Source organism: Penicillium waksmanii (assembly GCF_028829765.1).
Source record: "Penicillium waksmanii strain IBT 27052 chromosome Unknown utg000004l:1.0-5674109.0:1.0-5678898.0, whole genome shotgun sequence".
Lineage (NCBI taxonomy): Eukaryota > Fungi > Ascomycota > Eurotiomycetes > Eurotiales > Aspergillaceae > Penicillium > Penicillium waksmanii.
In genome coordinates this window covers 1,496,638-1,521,826 of record NW_026643251.1, presented here as the reverse complement: position 1 = coordinate 1,521,826, position 25,189 = coordinate 1,496,638, and the positions used below count along the sequence as shown (strand labels likewise).

At 49.6% G+C, this 25,189-nt stretch overlaps 8 protein-coding genes across 8 annotated transcripts; 4 read left to right on the top strand and 4 right to left on the bottom strand.

The window, feature by feature from the left end:
- Positions 1 to 562: 562 nt before the first annotated feature.
- Positions 563 to 4,031, bottom strand: N7481_003434 (RNA-binding protein; the record flags this gene model as incomplete). Its single annotated transcript, XM_057262653.1, has 6 exons — positions 563 to 699; positions 803 to 1,853; positions 1,922 to 2,085; positions 2,170 to 2,210; positions 3,600 to 3,893; positions 3,988 to 4,031. 6 exons carry the CDS (start codon positions 4,029 to 4,031, stop codon positions 563 to 565), a joined length of 1,731 nt encoding a protein of 576 aa, XP_057124314.1.
- A 432-nt stretch (positions 4,032 to 4,463) lies between these two features.
- On the top strand, positions 4,464 to 6,711 carry N7481_003433 (GTPase-activating protein GYP1; the record flags this gene model as incomplete). The annotated part of the gene is made up of 8 exons (XM_057262652.1): positions 4,464 to 4,487; positions 4,549 to 4,564; positions 4,633 to 4,642; positions 4,695 to 4,811; positions 4,894 to 5,378; positions 5,440 to 6,320; positions 6,388 to 6,480; positions 6,547 to 6,711. The coding sequence occupies 8 exons, from the start codon at positions 4,464 to 4,466 to the stop codon at positions 6,709 to 6,711; spliced, it is 1,791 nt and encodes a 596-aa protein (XP_057124313.1).
- Positions 6,712 to 6,815: 104 nt separating this feature from the next.
- On the bottom strand, positions 6,816 to 8,281 carry N7481_003432 (dimethyladenosine transferase; the record flags this gene model as incomplete). The annotated part of the gene is made up of 5 exons (XM_057262651.1): positions 6,816 to 7,506; positions 7,592 to 7,656; positions 7,745 to 7,966; positions 8,038 to 8,071; positions 8,145 to 8,281. 5 exons carry the CDS (start codon positions 8,279 to 8,281, stop codon positions 6,816 to 6,818), a joined length of 1,149 nt encoding a protein of 382 aa, XP_057124312.1.
- Positions 8,282 to 8,533: 252 nt separating this feature from the next.
- N7481_003431 (U4/U6-U5 snRNP complex subunit PRP6) lies at positions 8,534 to 11,534 on the top strand (the record flags this gene model as incomplete). The annotated part of the gene is made up of 4 exons (XM_057262650.1): positions 8,534 to 8,722; positions 8,799 to 8,917; positions 9,037 to 11,323; positions 11,391 to 11,534. The coding sequence occupies 4 exons, from the start codon at positions 8,534 to 8,536 to the stop codon at positions 11,532 to 11,534; spliced, it is 2,739 nt and encodes a 912-aa protein (XP_057124311.1).
- A 654-nt stretch (positions 11,535 to 12,188) lies between these two features.
- N7481_003430 (Transcriptional coactivator SAGA-type complex Ada1/Tada1) lies at positions 12,189 to 17,699 on the bottom strand (the record flags this gene model as incomplete). The annotated part of the gene is made up of 9 exons (XM_057262649.1): positions 12,189 to 12,904; positions 13,099 to 13,207; positions 13,338 to 13,612; positions 13,776 to 14,034; positions 14,362 to 14,429; positions 14,510 to 14,671; positions 14,739 to 15,782; positions 15,846 to 16,236; positions 16,290 to 17,699. Coding segments are annotated over 9 exons (4,434 nt in total), but the record flags the coding sequence as incomplete, so codon positions are not given.
- A 730-nt stretch (positions 17,700 to 18,429) lies between these two features.
- Positions 18,430 to 19,281, top strand: N7481_003429 (uncharacterized protein; the record flags this gene model as incomplete). Its single annotated transcript, XM_057262648.1, has 1 exon — positions 18,430 to 19,281. The coding sequence occupies one exon, from the start codon at positions 18,430 to 18,432 to the stop codon at positions 19,279 to 19,281; it is 852 nt and encodes a 283-aa protein (XP_057124309.1).
- Positions 19,282 to 20,354: 1,073 nt separating this feature from the next.
- N7481_003428 (putative multicopper oxidase) lies at positions 20,355 to 21,332 on the top strand (the record flags this gene model as incomplete). Its single annotated transcript, XM_057262647.1, has 1 exon — positions 20,355 to 21,332. The coding sequence occupies one exon, from the start codon at positions 20,355 to 20,357 to the stop codon at positions 21,330 to 21,332; it is 978 nt and encodes a 325-aa protein (XP_057124308.1).
- An 803-nt stretch (positions 21,333 to 22,135) lies between these two features.
- On the bottom strand, positions 22,136 to 23,712 carry N7481_003427 (NACHT nucleoside triphosphatase; the record flags this gene model as incomplete). The annotated part of the gene is given in 5 exon segments (XM_057262646.1): positions 22,136 to 22,337; positions 22,355 to 22,707; positions 22,774 to 22,987; positions 23,043 to 23,481; positions 23,685 to 23,712. 5 exon segments carry the CDS (start codon positions 23,710 to 23,712, stop codon positions 22,136 to 22,138), a joined length of 1,236 nt encoding a protein of 411 aa, XP_057124307.1.
- Positions 23,713 to 25,189: the final 1,477 nt, after the last annotated feature.

Sequence of the window (25,189 nt, the reverse complement as noted above, 5' to 3'; positions counted from 1 at the left end):
GAGCCAAATTGACCGTTTCAATTCAAGTTTTGAGCGCGAGGTAAGCTAGAGGGCGAATATTTATCGAGATAACCACACCATGCTAGGGTAAGCTCTTTCTGATCTCATCTCATACACTATCGATCATTTCCCTTTGAGAAAAATTAAAAAAGGCAGAAAACTGAAAAAGAAAAGAAAAGAAAAGAAATATCCCCAGCCGTTCGAAAAAAGAAACTTAAGAACTAGACAAGACAGAAGACAGACTCGAACAGACTAGACTTGCTAATTGGAACGGAAATGGATGAAATGGATAGATAAGACAACCTTAACCGCAAGTGCAAGGACAAGTGCAAGTGGACGAATCAGAGAATAGACTTTGAACTTTGACGAGGAGGAATTTTCACTTCAGTTGTAGAAAAACAAGGCAGGAAAGGGAGAAAGAGAAAGAGGAAGAAAAAGAGAAAAAGGATACAGATGGAGGCGCAACTCATTGCCCATCCTCCAAGGGAAAAGTGACCAGACCAGACCACCGAGACAGAGACAAGAAAGAAGAAAACTTTTTTTCTCTCTCTCACTTTCCTTCCTACCGAGAATAAGGATGGAAACCACGGTGACCACCTCGACCACCTCCACGATAATTCGCACCAGGCTTTCCGGCATTACGGGGGCCGGTGGGAGCATTTGCTGGAGCAGCACTCTGCTGGGATTGGGGTGGTGTGCCTAAAATTGCGTAGAAGAAAGACGAATTAGCAAATCTGTGTCTGTTCCAAAGACCCAAACTCTGCAGACAGAGCAGAGTAGGTATGGTATCCATCCAACATACCACGACCCATACTGCCGCCGCGGGCCATGCCCTGAGGCCCAGTGGGGATGTTGGGCTGAGGAACTTCATCGTACATACCCTCCCAAGAGGTCGGCCCACCGCCCTGCTGGTAAGGCGAGAAAGAGCGGTTGTCCATGACACGGCGAGCTTGCTGCTGCTCATACTTCTGCTGTTCGAAGGCGATCTGTTCATGCGCATTGTAGCCAGGTCCTCCAGCCGCGGCGGCGGCGGCCTGCTGTTGCGCTGACTGTTGCTGTTGCTGTTGCTGGCCGTGGTTGTTGTAAGGGTTTGGACTAGCGCCGTCGTTTCCTCCATTACCCTGTTGGCCACCCTGCATCATAGCGGGATTCATCATATTCGGCAAGGCCTGAGACTGGGATCCGGGGCTTTGCGGGTTAGGGCTCATACTTCCCGGTTGCTGCTGCTGCTGTTGGGGATTACCACCCATTTGCTGCCTTTGCATCTGTTGCATCTGTTGCATCTGCTGCATCATGGCTGGGTTCATTCCGCCCATCGCGCCCATTCCACCGGGCATGCCGCCGCCACCACCGCCGCCGCCGCCCATGTTCATCTGCTGCTGCATCATGGCGAAGTATTGCTGCATGCGTTGCCAGTACTGCGCCATCATTTGCGGGGTCATACCATTGGCCATACCCTGCTGTCCTCCACTCTGTTGCTGGGCGCCGCTGTCTCCGCCGCCCTGGTTCATGTTGTTCTGATAACCGCCATCGCGGCCACGACGACCACCACGGTCCTCATCGCGCAGGTTGCCGCGAGGTTGGGCCTTCTTGACTTCGATGGGCTTGCCTAGGATTTCTAGGGGTCGGGAGAGGGCATTTTCGACGGCGGCTTCGCTGTCGAAGGTCACGAAGCCGAATCCGCGGGGTCGGCCGGTGTCCTTATCGATCATGAGAGTTGCGTCGACGACTCGGCCGAATTGCATGAAGAATTGCTTGAAGTCTTGCTCGGTGGCTTCTTGGCTTACGCCGCCGACAAAAATCTTGCTAGTCTTCTCTTGTTCATCACGGGGGATGGCACGCTTGGGGTCGATCTTTGAATTGAAGTGTCAGTCTAGAGTAGAGGGGAACACTACAGATTCTTGGGTGTCAGATTTCTTACAATTTTGCCGTCCAAGTAATGTTCCTTAACCATGACCGTGTTAACAGTTTTAGGATCCCGGAAGGTCAGGAATCCAAAGCCACGCGAGCGCTGCGTGGCGCTATCTCGCATAACTGTGCATTCTTGGACCTCGCCGAATTGAGAGAAATATTCACGAAGAGTATCTGCCACAAAACCCGTTAGATTAGATCCCGATATCAATTATCATGATGCCCTTCCCGTCTGAGTCCTGTGTGTGAAATACATACGATCTGTAGTTTCCCAGTTCAATCCTCCAATGAACATTTTCCTAACCAGAGTAATAAGTAATTAGCATCGACGGATATAGAATGATATCAAAGCAGAATACAAGTGCCACCGAGAAACGCAAAACGCAAAACGCAAATGCAACGGCAAGACTCAAGTCAAATCAATCACATCGTTGAAGAAAGTGTAAATGAAAGCTCGTGCTATCGAGCTGGGTGGTGCTAAGCTGCTATTCACGAATACAGCTAATGCTGAACTGAAACTGCCTGGAGGGGGGAGGGGAGGGGAGGCCCTCCATCCCTGTGCCCTGTGTTTGCTTGCTGCATATATATGGGATATACGCTAATTGCGCAGAGTACGTAGAATCACGTATCGACTCCACGGCATTATTCCAAGGTTCCCTTCCCCAAGCCCACTTGGTTTACCTGAGCCTGGGGGTGGGGGGGAATCTTGCATGCCGTATCCTCCTCTTGAGATTGAGAACTTGCCACGCCATCCAGAAGAGACGGGCGATGTAGAGTAGAGGAAGTGATCTGCGAACAGGAACTCTTGAGGGCGAATAAGTGGATTGTCACTGTCTCTCTTTCTGTGCTTGCTTGTTTTCCCCCCCAGCTAGAGAGAACCTTTGCTTGTCCAATAGAGAAGCCCCATGCTAGACTCGGATAGACACTAGCTTGATCAACTCCGATTAGACAGCGTTGCTACTTCTTGCTCTGCTCTATCAACGTATATCGACAAGAAGCTATATAGTATCCGCTGTACTATATGTAGGGCGCTCGCAACAAAGGTTCGCGGAAGAGACCGATCTTTTCTTTTGTTCCACAGTTTCACACTTGAGTCCGAGGTGGCTGAAATTTTGGACTCCGCGGTCCTTGGCCTTGATCGAGATATGTATGATATGATCCTCACAAGTCATTCTTTCCAAGGTTTTGTTCGGGCAGTTCCATTCCGGTCTCCAGGCATCCAGCTACTGAAAGCGGTGTTTCCGGGTGAGTTTGAGAGTAGAGAAAATCCGGTGTAACTCGTTTTGCAAGTTGCCGATAACCACCGACAAGGAGCTCCCCTCCACACCAAAAACCAGCCCCATGAATTGCACGAACAGTGGATGGGATTCAGTCCAAAACCTGCCGTTTATTTCCACACGGTCGAGAATAAAATGATCATTGTAATGCCCCACAAAGCTCATTCAATCTTCTGCAGAGATTTTCCTCGTGGCCCAGAAGTGAAGTCATATTTCCAATCCCTTGAGCAGAGCCAGCCATATGTGTATACCGTGAATAGCAATAGATACCACCCAGATACCCCGGTTGATAGCGAGGATAGATCTCGAAAACCGAAGCCGAAAGCAAGAGCAAAACAAAGCAAAAATAAACCAAGCGCGTGCGCGAGCGCGAGCGCTTCGGCAGGGAAGGGAGGGGAAACGTGGACTTACCCATCTTCCTTAATTCCTGTACCGGATCCATGAGGTTCATGGTCTGCGGGAGGAGCTTGCGCGGGTGCAGCGGGGGCTTGGGAACCATTCTGATAACCTGTATTGTAATCTTGCTGGGGCGCCTGGTATGCGGAATATGAATCGGGGGCTGAAGATTCGTAAGTCGGAACAGCAGAAAAAGTAGCAGCAGCAGGTTCCTCGGCAGGAGGAGGAACTGCGGCCGCGACGGGTTCGACGGGCTTAGATGTCTCTACTGCGGAAGTAGTGCGGGTGGTTGATTCGTCGGCATCATAACTAAGTGAGAGCAGAGCAATTAGAGACGCAATTCGTGGCACAAATGAAGTCGAGCGAAGGGGGAACAAAAGGCGAAAAAAAAAGGGAAACGTACAGATCCGCGAAGAGATCCTCCTCGAGATCCTCCGGTTCAGCCATGATTGCTGGAAGAAGGTGGCTGCAAAGTGTAAGGGGACAATGCGGAAGGAAGTGACAAGGATCCGATAAGCTAAAACCGACGGATTATGTAGAGTTAGAAATCCGGCGCGGGTGGAAAGAGATGAAGTGGTAATCTCCTCTCTGGCTGGTCCCCCTTGAGGAAAAGCGGAGGAGGATTTGGCTTACATACGCACGGCGGGTGCTCTTCTACGTCAACAACCACCTTTGCTTTACCCTTTACTCTTTACCCTTTCTTCTTTCAAACATTTTCAAGTACTCTCCCACGAATACTCGGCCTAGCAATGGATTTCTAGAATCCTTCTTTCTTTGTTGCTATATGGCTCGATTGGCGCAGCACCTTACACTGCATACCCCGATTACTGGACTGAATCGCCCCGCACTTGAAACTCGTCAAGATCACAGTTGACAGCCATGGCTAATAAGAAAGGACAGCAGGTAAGCTTGGCCCCCTAGATTCCAAGAAATGCTGGAAGAACCGAACTGACAATTGACCCAGGAAATGGTCCAGGTTGGTTCGTAATATATCGCCTCGCGACTTCCCCATGATTTACCAAGCTAATCCAAGCTGATCGGGTTGCAGACAATTCCGAGTATGTGATACACACCATTGACCTCTCTTCACCGCTAACCATTCTTATAAAGACGCGCTGATTCTCCTTTCTGGGCTGGCCGATCTGCGTCCCTTAACCAGGGACAGTCGAAGACATATAGCCAGAACACAGTCGTCGGAGCTTCATATTCCCATGCGGATATAGTACAGTTCGTCCCTCCCTGTTTTCATACTCGATTTTACCCAATTGCTTCTTTCGGAAATCGTACTGACAAGCATCCTTGTTGGTAGAGGCACCTCGACCCATACGCGCCCGCGAACCCCACCTCGAACCTCGTCTACAAATGCGCCGTCCCCGCCATCATACCTAGGCCACCGAACGGGAAACGTCGCGTCTCCATCCCACAAAAGCTACACCGGTCTCATGAAAGAAGGAATGGATGGCTGGAGTGGGAATCCCACCCAGGATGAAGACGATGACGACGACGATGAAGAAGAAGACCACATTGTATATGATGACGACGAAGACGAATTTGGACTGCCAAGTCTCGCTAGCATGAGAAAGAAGAAACCCGTTCTCTCGAAATCAAAGAATATTGAACCCGGGGGTGGCATAGGGGGCTATTCATCCTCGCTGGGATTCGGGTTTGCATCAAGCAGCAGACAGCGGGCAAACAGCTCGGACATTGCAGAGGAACGCGGTACACCCATGTATCCCACTTCACGAAAGAGCGATGAGAAGATTCTCCGCCCTCAATACAAGGATATCTTGCAAGGTCAGACAGAATACTTCTCGAGGTTGTCGCATCAAATTGCAATGCTAACGTGAGGATCTAGATCCGGCAAATGCTTTGAATCTTATCAATCATTCTGCACCCCCCACGAATGCCTCTGTCAAAGACAGGGAGATACATTCAAGTCACATTTCAAGGATCAACAAGTTCAAGCGCATCCTTCAGGCAAGCACCGTTTCGCTAAACGAATTACGGGATCTCGCGTGGTCTGGAGTTCCAGAGGAAGTTCGTCCAATGACCTGGCAGTTGCTTCTTGGATACCTGCCCACAAACAGCGAAAGGCGAATCTCGACACTAGAGCGGAAACGCAAGGAGTACTTGGACGGAGTTCGACAGGCCTTTGAGCGCGGCAGCGGGGCAGCTGCTAACCCGCCTTCAACCAGCACAGGCCGTGGCCGGGGATTGGACGAGGCAGTGTGGCATCAGATCAGCATCGATGTTCCCCGCACAAGCCCTCACATCCCACTCTACGGCTATGAAGCTACACAGCGATCTTTAGAACGGATTTTGTATGTGTGGGCCATCAGACACCCGGCCAGTGGTTATGTGCAGGGCATCAATGATCTGGTCACGCCATTCTGGCAAGTATTTCTAGGTGTGTATATTACGGATCTGAATGTGGGAGAGGGTATGGATCCTGGTCAGCTACCCCGAGGTGTTCTGGATGCGGTCGAAGCCGATACTTTTTGGTGTCTGACCAAATTACTCGATGGGATTCAAGATAATTATATCTATGCCCAGCCGGGGATTCACCGACAGGTGAGGGCTCTGCGTGATCTGACAAGGCGAATCGACTCGGCTCTTGCGAAGCACCTGGAGCAAGAGGGCGTGGAGTTCATGCAGTTTAGTTTCCGGTGGATGAATTGTTTGCTCATGCGGGAAATGAGCATCAGGAATACCATACGCATGTGGGATACTTACATGGTATGCTCCCCCGCGCCTGCCATTATACTTTGTTGAAGATTGATACTGATGCTCGTGGTGTTTCTAGGCCGAGGAGCAGGGCTTCTCCCGATTTCATCTTTATGTTTGTGCTGCGTTCTTGGTCAAATGGACGGATCAATTGGTCAAGATGGATTTCCAGGTAAGTATTTTTCCCCCACAGCCTGTACCGCTGCAGAACAAGTCTAATGTCTAACGAATTTCATAGGAGGTTATGATGTTCCTCCAAGCATTGCCTACTAAGGACTGGACCGAGAAAGATATCGAACTCCTACTGAGCGAAGCATTTATCTGGCAGAGTCTATTCCAGGACTCGAGTGCACATCTTCGACCGCAAGGCGACGTGCCTCCTGAAAATGGTATCTTTTATTGAAAGTAATCATAATTCATCAATTACACACTGGACTCTATAATAGTCTGGCGCCCCAACAAGAAGACTTGAAAAGATTTAAGTCCCAGTCCAAATCCCAGTCCCAATCAGTTAAAATGGATTCCCTTCTGGTTGAAGGCCCAAAGCAACTTCAAGAAATCATTCTCGTCGCACATACGCGCACGTTTCTCGCCAAGACCAGTTTCATCTTCCAGAACAGAGCGCACCTTTTCGCGCACCAACTCTGCAACCTTGCCCTTCTTCTTCCGGGGGTTCTGGCCCTTGAGCGCCTGCGCGAGGCGGGCATTAGTCTCCTCTTTAAAGAAGTCAGGAACATCATCGTCATCCATTTCCATGACCTCATCCGCCTCATCACCCTCAGCGTTATCGCCATCGCCATCTTGTTGATCGCCCATGTCCATCACATCTCCATCGGCGTCTTCGGCCGGACCATCTTCGACAGGAATGTCATTCTGCGCACACCAGGTGCGGTAGTTTGACTCAAGGACTCCCATGATGGTGGGTGTGCCGATGAAACTGGATCGTAGAGTTTTGTTCTTACGCACAAAGGCAATGCGTAGCAGACCGTCCCACTCATCATAGTCAATCTGTGGCCTGGGTACCTTGGGAACCATCCGGATGACACTCGATTCAACCAGTGGCGGTGGCTTGAAGTTGTTCTTGCCGACTTTCATGATGTGGTCGATTTTAGCCCACATTTGAGCGTTCACGGAGAGACGACTGAAAAGTTTGTCGCCGGGTTTGGCGAAGAGGCGCAGGGCGAATTCGCGCTGGAACCTGGATGGAAAGGAAATATGTTAGCTTGATAGAGTTGAATAAATGGGTTGAAAGGACGCAGTTAGTATCGCAATGTGCAACTTACATGAGAATGCAAGAACGGGGTGCCGGGTTAGTCGCCAGCAGTTTGAATGTAAGAGGGGAAGAAATCTAGATGGGATGTTATTAGACTCCAATCCAGACCAACAAGACGTAGACGTAGACGTAGTCTCCCTCTTTTGTTTTCGTGGAAGCATACCTGGTAAGGAGTATTGCTAATGCAGACATCAAAGTATGGCAACTCAGTCTTCATCACATCACCAAGAATAACCTCGAGACGCTTCTGAGCCGGAGTGCCTTGGAAACGCTTGGTGACTTCAGCCGCCATACGAGGATCCAGTTCCACCGCAATAACCTTCTTCGCTTTATCCAGAATCTTGGCCGTCAAGTTACCAGTACCGGGACCGATTTCGAGGACAATCTGTTGTGGTCAATGGTTAGCATCTAGCGGAGTTTATGGGGATCCGGATCCCCGCAGAAAGAGATACTCACGTCACTTTGTTTGAGATCGGCCTTGAGGACAATTCTGGAGATGGAGATTTGGAGATTAGTCTCGACTTAACCTAACCAGGTGATGCACAATACAAAGACAAACTCACTGCTCGGCAATACCGGGGTTCTTCAGCACGTGTTGACCGATATCTGTGTTCATCTTGAAGATACTGTGGGCAGCAGAGGCTTTAGCGGCCGCATCTGAGGTTGCGCTGTTGCGCTTCTTCTTGTTGACTTTGGGCATTTTTGAAAATATCAGCTGTGCAGCCGGAAATCCGTCTGAAATCTGCAAAATCTGCAAAATCTTTGCAATTCAATTGTGTTGCCAAAGTCCAAAGATTCAAAGTGGGCGACTTTTTTTGCCGCAACGAAAAGATAAGATTGTCGGCGTCGGATCTACATTTTTCCGGCCGTTGCTTGCTGCTGCTCTACTACTTACTACTTCTACTACTCTCTTTGCGCCGACTTTCTCTAGCTGTCGCTGCGTTTGCCAACCATGGCGTCCGGACGCAAGGATTTCCTCAGCCAACAGGCGCCTGATAATTATGTCGCTGGTCTTGGTCGTGGTGCAACAGGCTTCACCACTCGTTCCGACCTGGGTCCCGCGCGTGAAGGCCCAACACCAGAACAGATCCAAGCCGCATTAACGAAACGCGCAGCACAACTCGGAGCTGCAGCACCCACTGCATACGGAAGCAATTCTCGCGAAAAGGGAGGCAAGGATGAGAAGGAAGATGGGGGGGGACGATGAACGATTCCAGGATCCCGATAATGAGGTGGGATTGTTTGCCTACGGGCAGTTCGATCAGGAGGACGACGAGGCGGATCGCATCTATCAAGAGGTAGATGAGAAGATGGATAGGAGGCGCAAAGCTCGAAGGTTAGTTCTTTTCTTTTATTACCCCCACCCCATTCTCCCCTGTCCCGTAAAACATTTTGTTCATCGGGCCAGTCCTCTATTTGGATAGATTGCCGACTATATTCGTTCGCCATCAACAGGGAAGCTCGAGAGCAAAAAGAACAAGACGATTATGAACAGAAGAATCCCAAGATTCAACAGCAATTTGCCGACCTTAAGCGATCACTCGCTGCCGTTTCCGAAGACGATTGGGCCAACCTCCCCGAAGTCGGTGATCTTACCGGCAAAAATCGACGAGCGAAGCAGAACCTACGTCAGCGATTCTACGCCGTACCGGATAGCGTCATCGCAGGCGCCAGAGACTCGGGACAATTCGATACAACTGTTGCTGACGATGGAGCTCAGCCTGACGGAGAGGCTGCTGATGGGACCATGACCAATTTCGCGGATATCGGTGCGGCGCGTGACAAGGTTCTGAAGGTCAGACTGGATCAGGCCGCGTTCGGGTCGACAGCCGCCAGCGATACCTCTGGAAGCGCCACTAGCATTGATCCCAAGGGATATCTCACCAGCTTAACACAGTCTGAGCAGAAGGCTGGAGAAATCGAGGTGGGTGATATCAAGCGAGTTCGAGTCCTGCTGGAATCGGTCACCAAAACCAACCCCAAGCATGCCCCTGGCTGGATTGCGCTCGCACGTTTGGAGGAGCTGGCGAGTCGTATTGTTGCGGCTAGACACACCATCGCTAAAGGATGTGAGCTCTGTCCGAAGAGTGAGGACGGCTGGTTGGAGAACATCCGACTTAACGAAGGCCATAATGCGAAAATCATCGCTGCCAATGCTATTAAAAACAATGACCGCTCAATGAAACTCTGGCTCGAGGCCATGAAGCTGGAGACAGATCTGCGCGCGAAAAAGAATGTCCTTCGACAGGCCATTCTGCATATCCCTCAATCCGTCGAGATCTGGAAGGAGGCCGTGAATTTGGAAGACGATCCAGCGGATGCGCGCTTGCTACTGGCCAAGGCTGTTGAAATGATTCCTTTGTCGGTGGAGCTCTGGCTGGCTCTTGCTCGACTGGAGACACCAGAGAATGCGCAGAAAGTACTCAATTCTGCCCGCAAAGCTGTTCCTACTAGTTACGAGATTTGGATCGCCGCCGCTCGTCTTCAAGAGCAGATGGGTACATTCGAGAAGATCAATGTCATGAAACGTGCCATCCAGTCCCTCGCCAAGGAAAACGCGATGCTGAAGCGAGAGGAGTGGATTGCTGAAGCTGAACGCTGTGAGGCGGAGGGCGCCATTCTCACTTGCGGCTCTATCATCCGAGAGACACTCGGATGGGGCCTGGACGAAGATGATGACCGCAAAGATATTTGGATGGACGATGCAAAGTCCAGCATTGCCCGAGGCAACTATGAAACAGCCCGAGCCATCTACGCATACACCCTGCGGGTCTTTGTCAACCGTCGATCAATCTGGCTTGCAGCCGCCGACCTTGAACGTAATCATGGCGATCGGGAGGCTCTATGGCAGGTTCTCGAGAAAGCAGTCGAAGCATGCCCCCAGAGCGAAGAACTCTGGTTACAACTTGCCAGAGAGAAGTGGCAGGCTGGAGAGATCGACGATGCTCGACGTGTCCTCGGCCGTGCTTTCAACCAGAATCCCAACAACGAAGATATCTGGCTAGCCGCCGTCAAACTCGAGGCCGACGCCAAGCAAATCGACCAAGCGCGTGAACTACTGGCCACAGCTCGTCGCGAAGCTGGAACGGACCGTGTCTGGATTAAGAGTGTTTCATTTGAGCGACAATTAGGCAATGATGACGACGCGCTGGATCTTGTCACACAGGGTCTTCAATTATACCCTAAGGCCGACAAGCTCTGGATGATGAAGGGACAAATCTACGAGTCTCAGAAGAAAATTTCCCAGGCACGCGAGGCATACGGAACCGGTACCAGAGCATGCTCCAAATCAGTACCACTCTGGCTGCTAGCCTCACGATTGGAAGAAAAGGCCGGCGCCGTCGTTCGCGCACGTTCTGTTCTTGACCGAGCCCGTTTGGCCGTACCCAAGAGCGCCGAGCTCTGGACAGAAAGTGTGCGAGTGGAACGTCGCGCGAATAATATCCAACAGGCGAAGAATCTCATGTCAAGAGCCATCCAAGAGATCCCAGCATCTGGTCTCCTTTGGAGCGAAAGTATCTGGCACCTGGAGCCTCGGGCTCAACGCAAGTCTCGCAGTCTGGAGGCTATCAAGAAGGTGGACAACGACCCGATCTTGTTCATCACCGTGGCGCGGATCTTCTGGGGTGAGCGACGATTGGACAAGGCGATGACTTGGTTTGAGAAGGCGATTGTTTCAGACAGTGACTATGGCGATGGTTGGGCTTGGTATTACAAATTCTTGCTGCAACATGGAACAGAGGTTAGTTTTCGTCCGAGAGTGCACGGGAACAGGAATTGGAACATTTACTAACGAATATTTTGTCCAGGATAAACGAGCCGACGTTGTCTCGAAGTGTGTCTCGACTGAGCCTAAGCATGGCGAGGTGTGGCAATCCATTTCCAAAGACCCAGCCAATGCGACCAAGTCGACGGAGGAGATTTTGAAGGCTGTTGCGGACACTATTAACTAAAGCCCGGTCACCGGACTGGGCTGTATTAACATGCAATGAAAAAGGGCGTTTTGAAGATGGAAGGAATTGTTCTATGGCTATTTTATTTCTACAATCCAAGTGATGAATTCGAATTCTACAACTATGTCAACTGTATAAAATGAACGAATTGATTCATGGGTATCGAACAAGCATGGTCTCCTCCAATACACCCCCGTCAAGAGACCACCGCCATCGTATCGTATCGTCTGTGCCAGTGCTTTTTGAAGTTTTCCAAATAAAATGGACAATCTCCAACAAGCTTATCCGTAAGTGCAAAAGGGAATATGTACTTTACATCGTTTGGGATTAGCCCCATATAAAAAAGAGAAAGCAAAAGGAGGAAAAATAGAAAACAACGCAGCAGCAAAGCCCGAAAGATCTTCAAGAGAACTCCAGAACCAAAATGCATGAAATGGGAGTCACGAGGTGTGACAACCGCAATAATCCCAGACGCCGTGATCCTCCAACCACCAAGAAAGACCGAAAGGGAATAATGAAAAGGGAAAAGAAATGGTAGCGTTGCAGCCGTAATTGGGGCAAGGGCAGGGCAGGGCAGGGCAAGAGAACGTAACAAGAAACAGAAGCAGAAGCAGCACGGGGTATAAATCTCAATCAAACCTTCCAAGCAGCCAGTCAAGCAGCCAGTGACAGACACTCATCAAGTAAAGAGCCCAATTGATCTCGATCCGCCGCCGTCCCACCCTCCCACTCCCACTCGTCGAACGAATCATCCACATCATCAAGATCCATTTCATCCTCAGTAACAGGAGCAGGCTTGATATCCCTGTTCTCACTGACCTCAGCCCCAGCCGCAGCCCCGACCCCAACAACACCATTCTCCAGCACCCGATCCTGTTTCTCAGTCTCAAGCTCATCTTCCAAATAGCCACCAACAATCTGGTCAATAATCAAAGGCATATGGCCCAGGATACCACCGCCAAGCTCAAGCGTTAATCTCAGATCTCGAACACCGAGCGCTCTCCGCGTCCCCGCTTCCCTCGCTTCAACAGGTAGTAACCCTGTAGCTGTATCCTTCACGATTTCACCACGAGTAAATGCGAGTTCTTCCCTTTCTAACTGTTCTCTGTAATTGCGCATCATCATACCGTTAATGGTTCCCGACGGCCCATTAGACCGAGTCCGAGAGAATACAGCAGAAAGTACCTCCTTGACGAACGTTTCTGTTGCGATTGCCATGAATTCGGCGCATGGTAGACCCGCGCCGCTGGGGAGGGACTCTTCGTAGCACATCGGTACCATGCGAGCGTGAATTGATTCGGCGTCGGGGAATTCTCCGGTTTCTGCGGCGAGGGGTTGCGCGTAGCGTTTTCGAATTTCTAGTTCCCAATCTACAAGTTGACGCGATTTGTTAGAAAATAGTCCTGGTCCTTGGGGGTGGGGGCCGAGGTCCGGGGGAGGATCCCGAGCCCGAGATGAGGATGCGGATGCGGATGCGAGGGGGAGTGTGTGTGAATAATGCAAGTGCGCATGTCATATCTGGGCGAGGATGGATGTGGAGATAAAAGTAAATGGTTGTCCTTACTGGTTTTGTTTAACCCGCCCGCGCTTGCGGGAACTTGGCTTGGGAGTTTGATCTGTTTTGCTTGATGATATTCTTCCAGCTCATTTGGCGCTGGATCGTTGGGGTCACGCTGGATGAAGTCGTTCGTTAGCCATAGTCTCACACACCAGCTACCTTCTCCCCGCGCGCAAGGCCAGGCCCTTCCTACACAACCACCAAGGCCATCGTCACGTTTTGAGAGGGGCAATTTCAGCGCATACCTCTGGAATCCCCTTAATTCGTCTCCGGTCTCTGGGCGGTAATTGCATAATCTCCGTCTTCAATCTTTGTTCAGCGGCGTCGCCCGAGACCGGCTTGGACACCATTGACGGCTTATCGTTCGCGGAAACCCAAGTTGCGACGCCATGATCGGGGAGGTCTCGTGTTAAATTGCCGACAATTGCGCAGATGAAGTTATTATGTAGGTGTTCGGTTTTGGGGTCGGCGCATAGGATGGGGTCGACTCGCGACGCGTATTCATTTTGGTTGTAATGTCCTATAAGGAGGGTAAGAGATTAAATTAGCTTCACTCTTGCGCACCATAGTTTCATCCATTTTAAATGGACAGAAATAGGGAATGTGAAATCAAATCAAATCCGAGATATCCCATTTCCTATTTCTGTGAAGGCAGCAACAGCAGCAACAGCAGCAGGACATACCTAGTAGGAACAGAGCAGTGGCCTCCTTGTACTCGGCCCACTTGTCTCCGATGGCGGCCTTCAGGTCCGTGTAAGAGTGTTCGAGATCGAGTCGCGGAACTGAGATCAAAGCTCTGGAAGATTTGACAGTCGTCTGAGCGTTTTGCGTCGCACTCTTCGCCGGATTTGAGGCCGAGTCGGTGCGACTCAGGGCGGCCGGGTCGATCTGCATGGTTGGAGGACTCGCAGGAGCGCGACGAGGCGAGACCGAAGGGTGGGACTACGCATTCATGTAGTAGGAGGTGTGCGCAACCGAAGAGAGTGAGGGACGAGATGGAATGGGCGTTGAGATGATGGATCGATGATGAAAAGGTAAGGGAGTGATGGAAGGAGGTTGGAGGTTGAGGTTCCGCCGTGCGGTTCCCCGCCAGAAACGGATGAGTCGCCCCGAATTCAGTGCAAACTGAACATCAGAGTATAAATTACGCAGGAAATACACATATTTACAGTCAAATAAGATAGATAACTAGATCAGATATCAGTGGTCTTAGTTAAATGGCATTTAGATGATTCTCTACGCTAATTGCATCACATCCTCACTCAGTACGCCAAAGAGCTGCCCGATCTCCGCAATGATCTCCATAATCTCTTGCGACAACTGGCCAGTTACAAGAACTACAACAATGTAAGCAAGTTTCAACCAGGGTGTACCAGAATAACCTATATAGGCCAAGGAAATAGGGAACGGAACTCACTGTAAGCATACAACAGGGCACAGTCCTCGTCGGTGGTTAATTGCGAGGCCTCATGGTCCTGGCGATATCGGTAGATGCGAGCCAACAACCTGTCGCGAGCATGATCGATGCTAGGGAGAACATCACTGAGCGGATATTCAAGCTTCATAGATGAAGCCATCACTGTAATAATGTTAGGACTCCAATTGAGACACAAACCCGGCTCCCACCCAATTGACTCAAGACGTACCAGATAGAAGATGGCTGATACGAGCCGAAAGTTGTCGTCGTTCATTCGCAGTATACCGAAGGAGACAGATCTCGCCCGCAGTCGCCATGTCGGACTTCATTAACTCGAGATTCATCGCATGAAACGCATTCGTCATGTTTCGCGTACGTCGGATAATAGTAGTGTAGGCACTGTCGGCGAAAGCACTCCGCAGTTCAAACTCAGAGCGTGCCGCAGCCAGAAGAGATTCCATTCGCGAGAGGAATCGCTCCAGCTCGAGTCTCTCCCGCGCAGTCATGTAAACAACAGATCGACCGCTCTTCTCCATGGAGGAAAGAGGGTCCCGTTTCCATACGAGACCGAGTCGTAGCCAAAGCAGACTAAGGCCGTCCTTCAATCGTTCCCGAGCACTGATGGGCCAAATGAGTCGAGTAATGATAACACCCCAGATACAACCCGAAAATACGGCCACAACTCGATGAAGTACAATTTCCGAAATGATGGGTTCCTGACCACCTTCATCCTGTGACCCGCCGCCCTCCTTCTGGGATAGTGAATAGGCATAGAGCACGGACAAATTGTAGGTGAGCATGATGAATCGTCCCATGGGCCCATTGCCTCGGACAATAGTGATCCATGCGGTCCAGGCAGCCATAAGCCAGCCAAAAAATGCCAGGCCATAGACATTACCGCTTGTACTGATCCAAACCACAATGGCACAGACGGCTCCTAGGCATGTTCCGAAGAAACGTGCGTAACCCGTGGTATTGGAGGCTCCGATGGTCATCGAGCAAACAAGCATGTAAGAGAGCAGACCCCATTCGCCTCGCCAGTGGGTGTAAAATGGACGGGTGGAAGGGAGGAAAGCTGGCATGGCATAAAGCGCAGCGCCCGCTCCAACCTTGATCGCATACTTGGTGTCATCACGGCGGAAAAACTCGAGAGACTTCCAAAGACGATAGCCAAGTCTTTCCTTGACGCTTCTCTCAGCAGGAGGTCGTAGACTAGCTCGCGTTTGGGCGGCATTGCGATTCTCTGCGCGTAATGGGGCCATAAAAGAAGCTTCTAGGATCTAGTTAGTATGGTTTGCGCTAATAGACTAAATTTCACGGATGCGGCACGACAAACCTCTTCGAACGACATGGTCCCCCTTGTACTTCCAAAACTTCAACCAGCTCCAAGATCGCCCATTGGGTCTTTCCTCGGATTCGAGCTGCAATTCATCTAATATAGCGAGTAATTCGTGAAGTTGCTCGCCGAATTCCAGCAGTGAGAAACTGAAATGACCACAACTGGCAGATACTTCCTCCAGGTCTGCCTCGGCTTCTGGAGTCTTCATTTTCATGGCCTGTGTTTGCTGGTAGAGCTCTTTGAGTGTCTTCTCTCGTGATTCGCGGTAGAGTTCAAGGGCTCGGTCCAAACTCATGCGGAGGCGACTGTCCACTGAAACTTTGTAGGCTGGGGCTGCACCGAAAGGAATTTCGTTGAATATCTCTTTCATTGTAAAAGCCAGTGAGCGCTATCAATTGTTAGTTTTGTAGGTCCTCGCCTTTCTTTGGGAGGGGAGATTACCATAGCCGGGCCTAAATGTGAAATGAAAATTGTGAACACATCCGCAGGAAGCAAAGGGTTTCTCTCATTCAAGTCGTCTTTCTTGTTCGACGATGGGGAATTTAATGTCCCACTTGGTGAGTAATCTTCCTCGGAACGCTCCTCAATTGGTTCCAAGATAGATCCGTCAGGGAATGACCATGATCGCTCGAGAGAAGCAAAATAGTCGAAGCGAATGCTACCTTGAGGGTGAGCGTTTTCACTCGATGATCCAGACTCCCGGGCGATGGTCTCTCGAATCAGGCTAAACTGCAAAGACGCCGCACTGCGCAAGCCTCCCAGGTTGTGGGTGATATCTTGTACCCAACGGACGAGATTTTTCTCCAAGCGATACTCCTTTTCAGTACCTGCGACAAAGTGCTCGAGTTTTGCCTCGCGCACTAAATTATCAAGCTGACTGTAGGCTTTGCGGTGTTTGGCTTCGGCCGCAAGAAACTCCTCCGATTTGAGCACCTCTTCTGAGCCACTCAGAAAGCTCTCCGTGATCATGGCTAGCATGACGGCCAATGTATCTGCGGACGTCACGAGACTCGCTCGAAGCTTTTTGCGTGCAGAAATGGGAAAGATCAGAAAGGATACCATCGTGGCAGCAACCACGCCCATAATCACCATCTTCAGGACCTGAGAGATCTTCCTCAGAGACAAATCACCGCTCTGAACTGCACCTTCTTTTGTTAAAACCGTAATCGTCGAGAGGGACGCGAGCGAACAAGCCACATTCACCAGCGGATCACCCAGGCGCTGCTTAGTCCATCCAACAAACCCCAACCCACCTCCGCAAAAAACAATCAAAACCAGAGCATGGCCAAGGGCCGGTGCCATGAGAATATCTTGAAACAGACTTTCAAACAACATACTCGAAACCGACAAGAAAGAGGAGTAACAGAAAGCAAGCAGTGCGCAAATCAAGGCACGGAACATACTTCCTCGAGACCTGGCAGGATGAAAGTACACCGTGACAGTAGCAACCATATGTTTCCCATCATTCTGACCGAGAAAATTCGAAACAGCCGGGATAAAAGTCGCGCACGAACCAAGTAGGTAAGCCAGACTAAATTTCAAAATCCCAATGCCCTGTTCCGACGCCACGAATTGTTTTGATCGGGTCGCGAGTCCTCGCGCCCGCGCAGAGACCCGCTGTATGATTCCATCGTGATGTGTTTCGATTTCGCCCGTGAGTAATCCGCGACGCTCGTCGTTGGCGCTATCGTCATCGGCAGCTTGTGCAGTGCCTGCGATGCTGGGGTTATGTAGGTTCACGAGGCCTTTGACGCGTTGGCCGGTTCGGGGGAGGACAAATGTTGCCTGGCGTAGCTGTATGGTTGTTAGAGGGTTTCGCCGTTGTGAGATCTGGGGGGTTCCTCGACGGGGTCTTTGTGTGGGGGAGCTCTCTCAAGCTGCTGACAGCTCTCGCGCGGTGTAGGTTTAACATACCTGAGGCCGCAGGAAACGGCGTGGAATGGAGCTACTTGGAGCTCCAGTCGTCGACATTACGGGGATTTCAAGAAGGGGGCGGCTTCATTGCGTGCGGAACATTGTTGGTGAAAGCTCAGCAGGAGATATTCCCTGTTTCTCTGATCGCTGCAGTCTTGCACAAGGCTTGCAGGTCTCCACGTTTTGCTGCCTGACGATTGGAAGCGGAGCCCTTTGAAGGAAGAGGCCGCGTGAGGGTCGGTGCGGCCACGTCCGGTGGGCAATGGCCACGCACTTTCTATATGTCACCTAGGCAGTGTAGGCAATGCATATATTGCATGGTGTATATTGCTCATGATTTGACTGTGCCTTTTTTAGAAATTCCAGAGCTCTTAGGGTCTTCACTTATACTGGGCACCTCCGTAATCTAAATCTTATACTAGTAAAATCATCTTCTGAAGAAGTCCATCTTGGCAGGTTATAATTTCAATACTAGTAGATAATAGTATAGTATTTCCAAGGTTTACTTACACAACGGATGAATGATGATAAGATACCTACTAGTAGAACTTGATAGTTACGGAAATGAAGCAATAGTAAACGGAGGTCATAAGAGCGTGCTAGACCGCTACCGCCAGCTAGTAAACCCTCTGCCTCAGTGCGGGTTTCGCCAATATGTATGGGCACAATGACATTCGGCGGCATGTGCCCCGAAAAATACGGTAAATGCAGCAAAGATGAAAACTTTGCAATGATGGGCTTCTTTTATGACCACAGTGGCAACTTCTTCGACATGGCAAATGCCTACCAAGATGGCCAGTCTGAGGTCTGGCTAGGCGGATGGATCGCCTCCCGCAAGAACCGCGACGAGCTCGTGATAGCAACCAAGTACACCTCTGGGTATATGCTGCACCGCAAAGACAAGATCCAGGCCAACTTAGTCGGCACCGGAACCAAGTCCAGGAACCACTCTGTGGACGAGTCTCTACGCAAGTTCCAGACCACCTATATTGATCTATTTTACGTGCACTGGTGGGACTACACAACCTCGATCCCGGAATTGATGCAGAGCCTCAACCACCTAGTCGTGTTAGGGAAGGTGCACTATCTTGGCATTTCAGATACACCTGCTTGGGTCCTGACCAAGGCGAACAAGTACGCTCGCCGGAACGGGCTACGACAATTCTCGGTGTATCAAGGGAAGTGGAATGCCGCGAGGCGATACCATGAACGAGACATCATTCCCATGTGCGCAGATGAAGGAATGGGTCTTGCCCCGTACGCGACATTGAACGCCGGCAATTTCCAGACGGCCGAAGACTATAAGGCCCCCGAGAAGTCTAATAATGGCCGCAGATTTATCCCTGTGTGCGCGCGGGATAGGCAAGTTGCTGCTATCCTGGAGAAAATCGCCAACAAGAAGGGTGGAGGTGTGACGCTGCTGGATATCGCGCCGGCATATATCTGTCATAAGGCGCCTTATGTCTTCCCAATTGTTGGTGGTCGGACTGTTGACCCTCTGAAGAGGAAGTATTCCTGACCTAGCAGTTTCGCTATCAAACGATGAGGTTGAAGAGGTTGAGACCGGGCATGATTTTGATCATGGATCCCCTCATAGCTTTTTGAGTGGAATTTTGTTTGACCTTTTAACACCCGAGGGGGGGCTGCAGGCCCCGAGGATGTGTTGTTGACCAAGCCATGTGGTCCTTTTGACTGGGTCGAGCGTCCGAAGCCGATTAAGCCTTACCCGTCGACATGGATGCTGGGAAATTTTGAATCGCGATTATTTTTGGCCGGTCACAGAATTGTACACCCAATAATGTCCATGGATAGTTTGTCTAAATTGTTTTCTCCGTACGGAAAGTCTAGAGCCCGTCATTATGCTGGAAGGCGGGCGCAGACCAGGGACAAATGTGGTGCGCAGATGAATACGTAACTCAATTTACCGTATCGCAACTCCAATTATCCTACAAAGGTCTCCTCAACAGTGTGATAATACCACAGACGTACACACATCAGTGACCGCTGTGGTAATTTTGGGCAACTCAGCGGACCCGAGGAGGTGTCATTACTAGGTCAGCACCTATTATTGTCATGACGTAAGAGACTTCCAGTGGTTTATATATACATTCATGGATAACAGTAATAATAACCAAAGAAGGTTCAATCTACCTTATCCAAAACATCTGCCAAATAGATTCCATGCTTAGGCAACAAATGACAATGTCGAGGATCTTTGCCAGGTTGACAACGCCAGCCAGAGCGTGTAGGAATCATGCATACCTCAATCTGGCAGCAAAATACTACCTTCCATCGCGTCGTATATCAATGAAAATAAGTGCAAAGCCTCAATCGGAAAACCGCCAGGAGGAACCTCGCACGTGGGACCTGGGGCTCGCTCGGACTATTTTATTTTCGTCTTCCATCATAGCGAGCGTTGTCGTATATGCCAATCTACAAAACCCACTCTACTTGGATTCTACACGAGAAGGGGCGTCTAGGCATCCAGATCACGCGTTAAATCATCCAGTCACACAACCAGGGAAACCATCTTCATCTTCATATTTCTACACGAACGATTCTCACGGGAAGGAAAACTCCGACGAAGCCAACATGCTTCCTACAGAAGAAGCTTTACTCACAACCGCACCCGATGTCCCTCCACGAATAACAAGAAACTACCCAGTCCTCCTTAAAGTGAATCTAGTGACTGATACAAAGGTAGAAAAGTTGACCAGCCAGTATAAGTACGAGAAATGGAACTTCAACGGCTCAGTTCCTGGACCATTCATTCGCGCGAGGGTGGGGGATGTCGTGGAGCTATCACTGACAAACTGCGACAAGTCCGGTAATACCCATAATATCGATTGTCATGCATTTTTGGGTCCCGGAGGAGGATCGGCTCTGACTACAGCCGAGGAAGGACAGACAAAAACTGGGAGGTTTCGTCTCCAATATCCCGGACTCTTTCTATATCACTGTGCCGCCGCACCTGTGCCTGTACACATCGCCAACGGCATGTATGGTCTTATGTATGTGCAGCCAGCTGAGGGTGACCTTACTCCGGTAGACCACGAGTACTACGTGATGCAAAGTGAGTTCTACCATGAGCCACCAGAAGTGGAGGAAAATGGAAGACCGTCATCAGAGGTGGAATTTTCGTACCCGAATGCGTTGCGTGAAGATCCAAGTGTCGTTGTATTCAACGGGCATGAAAACGCATTGACAACGGAAAAACCACTCAAGGCCAAGGTTGGAGAGACCGTTCGCATCTTTTTCGGCAATGCAGGACCAAATCTGACGAGTTCTTTCCATGTCATTGGAAGTAACTTCATGAGGGTATATCGGGACAGTGATGTCCTAAGCCCGCCAGGTCAATTTGTGCAAACTCAAAGCGTTCCACCAGGGGATGCCACAATAGTCGACATGAAAATGTTTGTTCCTGGGACATATACGCTTTTGGATCATGCAATATTTCGTCTGGAGAAAGGGGCTGTTGGGTATTTGAACGTTTCAGGGGATCCAAGGCCAGATATCTATCAAGGCAACGAACCGCCGGCCCCTTGTTTTGGCTGTAAGCTGCATCCTTGAATGTTGGTCATTGTTTAAAAGTATTTCAAATACAGCATGAGTATTGGTTCTTTGGTTATCAACGTCAAATTCTTCACATGGCTCTTAGGAAGAGGAAGAACCTAATCGAGTTTTATTTGTACCACTCTCCCATTATACAGGGAGGATCGAAATCAGTTTCACCACTTGCGCACAGAGATCCATTCTCGAACCCTCCTTCTGAACAAACTAATCTCAATCCTGCTTAGTCTGGTTTCAAATGGCGAATTGTTTTGAAAGGTGGTATTATACGTGTCTCGGTGGTTTAAATTACGTGAAACACGCTTACACTTGATCCCGCCGAAAGCCTGCTCGCGTGGAACACTGTCCGCAGCGTCAACTACGTTCGTCCCTATCCCTACATTTGGTAAAAGCAATTTCGAGTGATCTAGCCAATGATTTTGGATTCATACCATCTGAATGGGCAGACCTTTAGATCTGCGAAGTGATGGGAGCGATGAGGCTTAAAGCTAAGCTATAGCTAAACACTACGGTGGAAGTGACTGAATAATTACAACAGTTCATCAAAAAGTCCAAAGTACTTGGAATGGAATTTCTCTACCAGGTTTCTCGCAGTTATAGAGCAGGTCTACATTGAAGACGATCTAACAGCTCCTCGTCTTTCAAGGAGGCGCACAATGCCCTGACAACATATCTCTGAGGCAGCCTGAAGAGCGTTGCCATACTAGCCGCCCTGTGTGTTGACATCTGCACCCTTATCCAGAAGTAGTTTGATAATTGCTAGATGGCTGCCCTGTTAAGGCAGCCTAGAGAGTATTACTATGCTAGCCACCCTGTGTGTTGGCATATGCTCCCTTGTCCAGAAGTAGTTTGACAATCGCTAGATGGCCGGCCTGTGAGACAGCCTGGAGAGCGTTGCCATACTGGCCGCCCTGTGTGTTGACATCAGCTCCCTTGCCAATAAAATTACGTGCCGGTACCAAGAGCCTACTGAAATAAGCATAGTAAAGCCTAGAGCTTTTTAGACTAGTAGGTTATCGTACTAGCTCATATCACCCTGATACAATCGAGCCCATCGTTCAAATGTTGCTTCCCCTTCTAGGAAGCCTACTGTCATTCCTATAATTTCTTCGTCGGCCTGAATCAACGCAGCATGGTATGTCCACACTTCGGCCGCATATCTTGCCAGCGGAAAATACCGCCTCATCTCTCTTGCGCTACCGTTGATGTCTGTAAGATATATCAAGCACGTCTTTGTGATAGAAATGCTGACAGTCATAATCTTGAAAGAATTATATTCCAAAAGGCACTCTTTCACAGAGAAATGGGCAAGATGTAACTCTCCATAACGGGTATGAACTGTCACTACGCTGGGACAGTAGGCCAAAATATCAGTCTCGCAAAATAATCAACATTTCATGTAAAACCCTCGTGAATCGTTTTAAATCCTCGTTACTATTACCTCTTTAACTTCAGCCAGCGTTAGAGATTGCTTAGAGTACACTAGGAATTGTAGAAGTCGTATGGCGTCGTTTTTTAGCTCCGTTGCTATGCTTTCAAACATGCGCTCGTATGTCTTATCGAGATCCTGCGGCAAGGTTTCGAGAGCCTTCCCTATATCTTCCTCGTGGCGACATCGAGCCAGGCTGTCTAACTGACAGAATCCCCACCTAAACCTGATTGAGGTGTTAGTAAGCTATCAATATATTGATCGAAGCAATGATATCTCACATCCCTTCGGCGCCGTCGCCAATTCTTTTCCGGATTTCATTCATAAGGCTCTGGGACAAGGACTTCTTCGTAAAATCACGCCGTTGAGAAAGTTGTGCTGTAACCCACGATCGAATATCAGAGGTAACGGCTTGTTTATCAAGTCCCAGGCAGTTTTGCTTTCCTATTAAGGGGGGAATGTCACGCAGAAACTCGGATTCAGGTCGACCGGTAAGAAGCAGCTGGACATGGACCAACTCTGGCCTAGACACCATATCCTTGATCCACTCGAGCACAGCCTCCCTTGTTTTTGATTCGTCCAATGCGTCTAGAACAATAAAAACTTTTCTCTGGACTACGAGCATGTTGAAAACAACACCCCAGAGCACCTTTGTCGTAGGTTGGTCGCTGCCATTTCGATGTGCCTGGAACAAAGCATCGAGATAATTGGCAGAGTAATCTGCGGAATATGTTCAATTGTTCCCTCTTCGTCCGCAACTTCGGCACATTGACTTAGGACCCACGAAAACCGCGTCACATTTGAAGGGGGCTGATTTTGGTCACCAGTGGAGTCCTGCCAAGTTCCTTGTAGGAGAATTTAGTTTCAACATACGTTAAAGTCCCGCTTGTTGAAGCGGGAGAAAGAAGGGGAGATCCACTTACCGTCACATAGAATAATAAGACGTTTCATTTCTCCGCCTGTCCTCGCTACTTTATCAGACTGAGCCAGTCGTAGAAATATTTGAAAGAACTATGCATTCAATATTACCTCAAAGAGGGTATTGTGGCCTCTACATAAGGGAAATACTGACCATTGAACGAGACCGTACCGAGCAACGTGGGGCATTAAAATATCTTGGCTCCAGATATCGTTATATCATATTCTTAATTGCGGGTACATAAAGTTCAGCTCCGCGCAAGCTCCAACCTTCGGACAACAGACAACTTTATCCCAACTTCGACACCTTATTTGCTCGAAAAGGGCACCTGACTATATATGATATATTATGAGATATCAAAGACTGAAAGACTCATTCAGATTCAAGTTGTCAGTGGCAATGCCATTGGTCTACGAAACGAATACGTAATGACGAGGAGGGAGCGATATGAGCGAATCGCTCAGAGCGATTGGATGTCCTATAAAACAAAGCAAGCTCATATGTTCATACACAAAGTCTAGAACTGTCGATCCAGGCTGGCTAGGGATAATTAGTAAGAAGGATCCTCTGCTGTGCATGCGCGGGAAGTATATGGAATCTCTGATCGCGATAGAATTGCGTAAGTTGTAAAGGTGTCTCGTTAGTAGTGTCTAACCTGTCCGTCCGAACCCAATACATTTTTCACGACCTGATTCAATCAACAAAGACTAGGGGGTATTGTGCAGATACTAATCTCACAAATCAGCATCCTGTTATCTAGCACGTTGTCGCGCAGTCTGCTTCGACCAGCCCTTGGCTAGGAGGGCTCCTCTAATACTAGAAGTTGTAACTATGGATTGAAACTCGCCCCTCAGAAATTCAGCTATATCTTCGAGGCAAAGACCAGGGTTTCTCGAATGAGTGGTCACAAAGGACTTTGATCATAGGAGCGTCACGTTCTTTTCCGACCTACTCGGGTTACGGGACGTAAATTCTCCAATTTGCCTCTTTCCACCTACTATATATAACCCTATCAAGGGATGTCTGGTACATACGACCATAGGGTGTGGAGAACAGGGCTTCCCGTCCGCTCAGCCGTACTTAAGCCACACGCCGGCAGGTTAGTAGTATGGTGGGTGACCACATGCGAATCCCTGCTGTTGTATGTTTTTGTTTTGTTTTTTATCTCTTTTTGGGCCTTGCCGCCCTACCGCTTCAGTCCCTTCAGCCCCGCACCTGAACAAACTGATTTGCTGACGCTGTAGAAACAAGATACGTTGTTGCCACCACCACTGTCTGGTCCGGTCTCGGTTATCTTCTCTCCAGGGACGCAGTGAATTTTTTTCGGTGACTTCGTCGACAAAATAACAGGATGAGCTTGGGATATGACAATCCTTGGACAATTCCCGATGCAGTTTGGACCAGCGGCTACTAGGAACGGCACGGGCCGTGGTGATCTCCTTTCGCGGCCCTGGTCAGGTCCCACCACCCACCACCCACCTTTTTTCTAACCACCAATTGTGAGGGCTA